Genomic DNA, 8,611 nt, shown 5'->3' on the forward strand with positions numbered 1-8,611 from the left:
GTTATCTTCAATATGTATGTTCAATTTTTTAAATGGAAACCAGATGGGCCCTTCTCATTTCATATTCTACTTTGTGTCAAAGGGTCTGGAAGACTGGGGTCAATACTTCCCAGATATCTTTGGTGCCAGGGTTCTGGAGGCAATTTATATTCTGCCACTGATATGTACTAGAATAAGATTTGTTAGGAGAAAGAGAGGTATAAATTATAAATTAGAATTCTCTCTTTGTCTTTGATTTTTGAAATTTCCATTTTAATGTACCTTGGAGAAGGTTGTTTTGCATTGAGATAATGGAGTGGCCCATTATCTTTGTGAACTTGGATGTAAAGGTCTCTCCTCAGGTTTGGGAAGTTCTCAGTTATTACTTCTTTAAATGGAGTCTTCGCCCCCTCTTTTCTCTCTTCTTCTTCTGAGACTCCAATTATTCTAACATCTGCATGTTTCATGATGTTCCATAAAGCATGTAGGCTTTCTTTGCTCTTTTTTACTATGTTTTCCTTTCCTCTAGGTTATTTCAAAGTTTCTCTCCTTGAGATCACTGATTCTATCTCATCTTTGATCTGTTTTGCTCTAATAGATGCTCTCTATTGCAGTTTTCATTTTATTCATTAAATTCTTCAGCTCCAGAATTTCTGTTCAGGTCTTTTTTATGATTTCTATCTCTGTTAAATATCTAATTTCATTCATGAATCCTCTTCCCCAATTTCATTGCTTTATCTTTCTGAGTTTTGTTGTAGCTCATTGAGTTTCCTTAAAACAGCAATTTTGAATTCATAATCAGCTAAATCGCAAAATTCTGTGTCTTTGTATTCAGTTACTGGAGATTTAGTGTTATCTTTTGGTAATAGCATGTTTCCTTGATTCTTTATATTCCTTGGAGTTCGTGTTGCTCTTTTCCCATTTGAATCAGCAGAAACTTCCTAGAATCTTTCTCTACTTGTCATCTTCTAGTGGGATATATTTTCTGTTGATCCTGCCTATGTCTAGCATTTTCTCCAGCCTTGTATGGATAAACCTGTTCTATATGTCTTATTCCTTCTTGTGGCAAAATTCTTATGCTTTACGTCCTCTCTAGTTCTTATAACTCACCAGGCTGGCTGCTGGAAACCTCTTTTGTTTTTTCAGAAGGTGGCGCTATTTCAGCCCTATGTTGTGCCACTTTAAGACAAGGGCGTCACTGGCAAAGTTGTTCTTACCTCTCCAATGTATCTTAAACTTATTTTTTGTGGGTTTTTTTTTTTTTTGGTTTTCTTTTTTTGTTTGCTTGCTTGTTGTTTCTCCAACTGAGTGCTAGAATCTCTCTTTGGGAAGGCTGGACTTCTACAGGGTCTCTCTCATCCCTGGGTGTCTGCTCAAGTCAGCACTCTTTTGATTTTTCCTTACTGAGTCCCTACATATATGGTGCTGAATCCCACAGCCCACACAGAGGTACTTTTGTTCATGGATGGATGCAAAATTAATTGTTTAAAATGGCAGAGAAAAAGGAAGGATGTCTTATACTGCCATGACGCTGACATCACTCCAAAACTCCATGTTTCTATATCAAGAACAAATAAACAAGCACTTGGAAGGTAGAGCTTATTTATTATACACCTCCCGTGAGAAAGAGAGATCATAGAGCCAAGTGGAAACGACATGCATGCTAAAGTCAAGCCAGCCTGGGTTTATATCCCAGCTCTGTAGCCTACTGGCTAAATGACCTTGGGCAAATTGTTTTTATTCTTTTTGTGTAAAGAAGCTTGCAGCTTTAAAAAGGAGATATTGCTTACTTCAGGAGTTTGTTTTATGGATTAAAATCAAGGAAGACAAGTTAGCCTTCCAACAGGAGGCTAGAGACATAATGGAAATTCAATTAATTTTAGCTTTATTTTCTTTCCCATTCTCCCCTGAGATTTAGAATTTCAGTTCAACTTTTTGATTTAATTGTTGATTTCCCATTTACCTTCCCAAGCTAGAGGTACTCTTCCCCAAGGGTCTAATAGCATCTTCTATTTGCCCAAATGAATCTTTCTCTCTATTTGAATATGAACTCCTGAGGGCAGGATTTATAGCTTACTCATATCTTCCGTTCTGTGTCCTAGCAAAATGTCTGGAATCCAACAGGGGATCAGCCCTTATTCTGGTCTATTAAATAAAGTAACAATTTATTTTAAAATGTTAAATAAAGTAACAATTTATTTTAAAATGACAAAAGATGTGTTAAATAAAGTAACAACTTATTTTAAAATGGCAAAAGGTGTGGTTGGAGGCATGGTTTCAATCCTAGGACACTTGTCTCTTAAAAAATAAAAATCACTGAAAACTACTATACCATGTAAAAAAGTGTCCCTAACTTCCTCAAATAGAGTAACTGCCAGCCCTCCTCTGCACAGCTTAAATCTATCCCCATGAATGAGACCTTGCAGAAGCAAAGACCAAAATCTAACCAAAAAATGGTGTCTGGGGCCCGAAAGAATAAGATCAAGAAATGAGCTGTTCTCCTGTTCTTTTTGGCACAGTTTAGTGTTGGAGCCGTGAATTGTCCTGATCTCTCTGTTCCTTGTGTTTGTTATGAAGTGAGGCTCTTGCACTGTGTTTTTCTAGCAGTTTCTTAAAATAGTTCTCGTTGCTGACAAGAAATGTTTTTAGAGGTTTCCCAAAGCTCATCTGATAGCATTTTTCTTATTGCCTCTCTGCATCTATTTCTCTGCCTTTTTAAGACTAAGACAATATCAGCTTATAATATATATTTGTTGCATTTTCACTTACTTGGAAATAGTCTATGTGAAAGCTACTAAGAATGGTCTCTTCCAGGATCTCATATCCACTTTCTCAAAAATAACAAGGTAGAGGTGAATTTCGTCAAAAGCTCCTGAAAATTTGGAACAGTGTCTCTTTTCCTAATTTCAAGTTCAAGATTAAGCATCAGTATTTATGAATGCAAAAATATGTTCCGTACATCTTTCTAGACAATTGGCTACATAATCTTTGAAAATATACCTGGATCTGAAGTAGTTATATTAAATACATCCATTTAAAAGATAAGAAAAATAAACTAAGATAAATTTAAAAGGTTACCCGAGAACATAGAGCTGATATCTCATGTAGCTGCTATAATTTGCTTCTGGGTATATTATATTCCAAAGTCCATATTCTAAATGATCCCTGCTCCTCGGTGTTGTTCAATGAAACCCAGTGTAGAGAGACCAAGATAGAAGCTGTTTGGGAGGCATAAATGAGCTCACTTGACTGTGGAGTGAGCTGAGGTTTCCCTGTGAAGGGAAATACTCATGAAACAGGTGGAGACTCCCAATAGACTCTTGCACTCTTGCACATATAAATTTACCTTGACACTCTAAATCAAGCTGAAATGATGAATCCTGTTTTATCACTGTTTTGCGGGGGTGGAGGGGGTAGATCCATATCTCATAGAATGGAAGTTATGTGAGAAATTTTATTTCTAAGACAGTTTTCAGAAAGAGACCTTTGGCTTTTGTCAGGGGAGTTTAGATCCAATGTTATCATCCCAGATGTCTTCCTAGATGACATATCAAATAGCTCTGATCACTGTTGCTATCCCAGTCAAAACTTAATAATTGTGATTTTCGCAAGCACATGAAAAGGAAACAGAAAGTTCAGGTGGGAATCTTTTGTTCCAAACGTCTCATTTTCACATGGAAAACTTTAGGTCCACAAAGGAAAGAGACTGTGCCAGGGTCGCATAGTGAATAAATTAGGGTCAGGACCAACTTGTAAAATGTGACTCGTGGTCCATTGTCCTTTCAATGTTTTATTGACAATAGATGGCTGATAATTGTTCCTACAATAGTTTTCTGTGTATGGAGTTACTTATAGATGTCCCATTTGATAAAGCATTGATGAAAAAAAACGACTCCAGAAGCGGTTCTTGGCCTTTGGTATCATTGAATTGATGCTTTGATTCTATTATCGATCCGTCTTTCACCTCATATACACACACAGAGAGACAAGGAAGCAAGTTAAATGATTCCAATTTATTTTGCAATACAAGTAATTGAGGATAGGTCAAGGAGATCACAAGTACACTAATAATAAACAATAATACACTGCATTGTGCGGTAAAGTCGTGAAGCAAGAAATCAAGGCTGAATGAATAGGTGAGCATTAGACGGTCTTCATGGAGAAGGTGACCTTTAAGATGAAATTTTTATAAAGTAATTTAGAGCAATGATTCTGCGAAGAGCAAGCAGTCATGTGCTCAGTGTATGCCTGAAGTAGGCATATGATCAAGGGCAGGCAGGGGCAGAACAACTATCAGTATGATCTTAAGTCAGAAATTGTATTGTGTACACAGAAAATGTACAGTCAACAACATGGTTACGATATGAATTGAGAGAAACTTACTTTTTAAATTTTGCTTCAGTTGCAGTATACCCACCCACCTTTTTTTGAAAAAAGCTGGATTAAGAGGGTTCTTTAGTATGGCTGTGAATTCTGCTTATGTAAACTCTTATGTTGATGTTATGGCCAGCAGGAATCTTTCTCATTTGGGCTAGATGTCAAGCTTGTCCTTCCTCCAAGATAAGTAAACAAAGAATTAAACTGGGCCTGATTAAAGTGAGCTCTTTGAAAAAAAATGAATTGAGTGGAAGAAAGAGAGTTGTAAAATATTACACAATTGCAACAATAGACTAGATCTGTTTTTAGAGGTTCTGGTGGGCCAGGCTTAGTGTTTGAATGTGAATACATATGCCATAGTAGTGATGTGATTAATAACTATCAATGATCAAAAATGGAGATGAAGCTAAGAGCTAGCTACACAGTATGTTTTTATTCTGCTGTTGAATTTCAAGAAACGTAATTTTATTTCAGAAGAATGAAAATAGAATACCTGAGGTCCTGTAGTTGGACAGGCATACCAAGTTACTTAATCATTCATTGTATGATTATGTGGTCACTTTCATAGTTTGGGGAAATTAACATCTATCTACTTCTCACTTTTTAATTTTGTAATTAATTATTGTATTAATTAATTGTGAATAATACTTTAAACTGATTTTTTAGTCCCTCCACAGGATACCTCTATTTAGGCTAAAGATTTGAACTCCTTTTTTCTTCTCCTAATAATAAAAAACATCAACAGCAATAAAATTATTTTGCTAACTTTTCCCACTACTTTCTATTTATAATCTACTCTCTTATTTCTCACATCCTGGTCCTCAGGATGTGTCTGCTGAGTGGACTCTGCACTCACGGCAATTACGGTCTCATAGGAGACATATGTCATGCACATCTGTAGCTTTTGTGAACTCTAAAAAGGGCTGAAAACCAAATATTATCAAACTGTTAAAGTTTAACTCCACTCTCAACCAGGCTTCCTCTTGTTTTTCCTATTGGCAGTTATAGGCACACAGTAAATGCTGATTACATGTTGACTTCCCAGAAGAGATGGGTGTGAAACAGCAATAGAAAACAAGAAAAATAGGAGTCTATCATATCTATGAATAAGGGGAGGGGGAGGATTTAGGTCTATAGAAATGACAGAAACAGAGTTTTGCCATCCGGAGAGTGAGTCACAACGTAAAACAGGCAGATCATAGAGAGAACTGAAATTTTGCCAGTAGCCTCTTAAACAAAGATCTTGGCTTTCTAGACCCTTTGCTGCTAATGAGAATGTTCTGAACACATGATTCTTATGTATCCGTGGGAGGTGATATCTCCCTTTTTTCTTCCAACTCGCTGTAAATCGGTGCATATATGTTTAATTCTTCATAAAGATAATCTTCTGGAATCTGATGAGAGAAAAATTATTCAGAATCAATCACCAAGAATTTTTCACCCCTAGAAGATTTGTTCGAGACATATATCATCTGCTTTTGTCTTTCTGAATATCATATTCTCTCCCATTACCCTCTAATTATTTCTTCCATTTCCAACAAACCAAGCCAGATTGGCTGTCCGAGTGGGCCCAAAAGAAATTATGTTGGTCAACGACAAGTTGGCGAGTGTGTCTGGGCTTTGGTATATCTGCTGTCTTATTTGTCTTTGGAGAAAAGTAATCAAAATAGGTAGTGAGACCTGAATACTTCAGGCAAATGGACAGATGGAGAGAATGTGCTTCCTCTGGAAGGTCTGAGTACGTGTATGCACATCAGGTATTGGCGATTCTTCTTCATGCATCAAAGGAGTGATGTGTGGGTAAGGCAAGTGGAAACACAGGGGCCAGTTGGGAATTAGGGAGGAAAGAAAATGAAAGCTTCAGAGCAAATGGGAATGTGAAAATCAAGAGAAAAAAGAGAGAACAGGAACAAAGAGAAGAGAACTGCTCGGAGACAGAAAATAAACCCACACATCTGAGGGGTCCCATCATATGCTACCTGCACGTTCATCTCATGCCCAACACATTTCAAAGCATCTGCATTTTCTAACATGATAAAGGTCATATTTTCCCAACCTTCAGTCACAGGGAGAGCCTGCAGTATTTATCCTATTTATGGGTGGAAAATGTGATTTAAAACATGAGGTTTGGAGACCAAAAGACTGAAACTTGGAGAAATAATTTTCTGGAAGAAGTGTCCTAGGAAATCTAGGCCATATGTTTAAGTGATTAAACTCAAGTTCTTTAGCCTGTTATTCTGGATTTGGTATCAGGCCTTGGCCTACCTTATCTCTTTTGAATAACTCTCCAACTCTGTAGACTGTGAGTGCCACAGCAACACCAAACCCCAGAATGGTAAGAAACAGGATCATCGCCACAATTTTCTGTTGAACAACAACCAGCGACAACCAAAAAAAAAATAGAATCACAAGGTAGGTGTCCCCAAGGTGCGTTCCCTTAGAGCAGCCCCTGTTTTCATTATCCCCCACCACACGATCGGAACCTATAAACTGACACACATGTGTGGGAAAACCAGGAGATGGTTGCTCAAGACAGATGACTCCAACCTGCAGAAGTCATCTGGGGACTGGCGTCGGGGGGAAGGCAGCCAGCATCTCTGTGCATGAACCTACAGAATACCACATTATAGGATAGAGGTCGCGAGAAAGGATCATATTCATGGAAAAGGAAATGAGGGCTTCTTTCTTAGATTGGGGCCCAGAATCTTTGTCTTCCCACGAGAAATACGTACAGTGGCAAAAAAAACCGCTAAGCAGAAGTCATCCACAGAAGCTTCCTGGCAAAAGGAGATATAAGCCAAGCTGTTCTTTAGGTTGGCAATCAAGATAATGATTCCTGCTCCCGCGGCTATGCTGCTGACCAAGTTTGCTCCCAGGGTGCCTTGCACCTGGTGATAAAGAACACCAGGTCCCATATCTGCCAGTGCATTCGATTAACCCATCGGCATTTCAGGGCTGGACGTATCTAGTTAACTCGATATTTATTCAAAATAGAGATTAAAAAGGGAAATCTTGAAAACACACTCGTTTAATAAGAATCTATAACTTTCTTGCTGGGATTGCATTCAGAAAGACCCACACAGACATACCTAGTCTCTCCTCCAATATTCTCCTTAACGGAAAACAAGTCACATGTCAAGGTAATTACGCATTATTGTTTTTAGATGACACAATGGGTATTTCAACGATTACATCCAACATAAAATAGATTGGGGGGAAAAATCACATATCCTCATTATTTCATAACATAAGAGATGATGACCTGTCTCCCTAAGACTCCTAAAATTCAATTTTTCTTACCTTCTCAAGGATGAACAAAGAATTGCAACTCACCAGATATGCTGCATGATTCTTTTCGGACATAATTGACAAAAATCCAGAAATCGCGAACTGTCCAAAGAGGGAGGGGGAGGCACAGTGAGTCTCTGCGCTTCTCTTTGTCCCTTTCACCCACCTCCTTCAAATACAAGGTGAAGTTGTGGGTGCTCTATAAAGCTATCTGTTTCTGTTCCCCATGAGGCTCACTATTTTCTTCTTTCCTATAGGGTTTCTCGAAATTAAATGTACATATGACTCATGTGAGAATCTTGTGAAAATGCAGAATCTTATTCAGTAGGTCCTGGATGGGGCTTGAGATTCTTTATTTCTCCCAGGCTCCCCAGGTGATGTCGACTCTGACAGGCCTCGGGTCACTTTCAGAGTAGCAAGGTCCAATGGCACCCGACGTGTGACTCTGTTCTAACAATACTCTCATTGTCGTTGTATTGCTTTTTATTTGTTGGTGTGAGCATGCTGTGTGTTAGACTGTCTTCTTTTTTGAACAAGAAATGTGTTTGTGGCATGTATATCTCTAGAGTCCAACATATATCATGTAGACATATAGGAATTATGAAAGCGTACATGCTAAAAATATAAATTAAAAAAAAAATCCAAGAATCAGATTGTATGATGGGTTGAGAGACATTAACAAGCTAAATGTTTAGAATGAAAATACAGAGAACTTTCAAATAAAATATGGCTGAGGTTCAAGGAGTATTCTGAACAAATGATCAAGTCCTAAGTATTTGGCAGAGTGCCAAACCAGTGTCATACTTTTTTAGAGTTAAAATATATCCTGTGTAGGTACAAAAAATAATGTGAATTAATTGAAAGTAATTATGCTGTGTGAAGGAACTCTAGAAACTCTAGAAAACGCACACTAATCTATAGTGATAGAGAGCAGGTTACACAAACTAATCTATAGTGACAGAGGGCA

The 8,611-nt window shown here is 37.8% G+C and overlaps 1 protein-coding gene across 1 annotated transcript in view; it reads right to left on the reverse strand.

Moving 5' to 3' along the window:
- Positions 1–5,649: 5,649 nt before the first annotated feature.
- MS4A2 (membrane spanning 4-domains A2) overlaps positions 5,650–8,611 on the reverse strand; it is a 5,693-nt gene continuing 2,731 nt past the window's right edge. Inside the window, exons 4-7 of the mRNA XM_011379458.1 lie at positions 7,690–7,763; positions 7,089–7,244; positions 6,622–6,720; positions 5,650–5,750 (exon numbers count right to left, since the gene is read on the reverse strand). Of these exons, the coding sequence (XP_011377760.1) occupies positions 5,652–5,750; positions 6,622–6,720; positions 7,089–7,244; positions 7,690–7,763 (428 nt within the window). The 3' untranslated portion in view covers positions 5,650–5,651. The remainder of the gene's footprint in view (positions 5,751–6,621; positions 6,721–7,088; positions 7,245–7,689; positions 7,764–8,611) is intronic.

This window comes from Pteropus vampyrus, unplaced genomic scaffold (genome assembly GCF_000151845.1).
Source record: "Pteropus vampyrus isolate Shadow unplaced genomic scaffold, Pvam_2.0 Scaffold360, whole genome shotgun sequence".
Taxonomy (NCBI): Eukaryota; Metazoa; Chordata; class Mammalia; order Chiroptera; family Pteropodidae; genus Pteropus; species Pteropus vampyrus.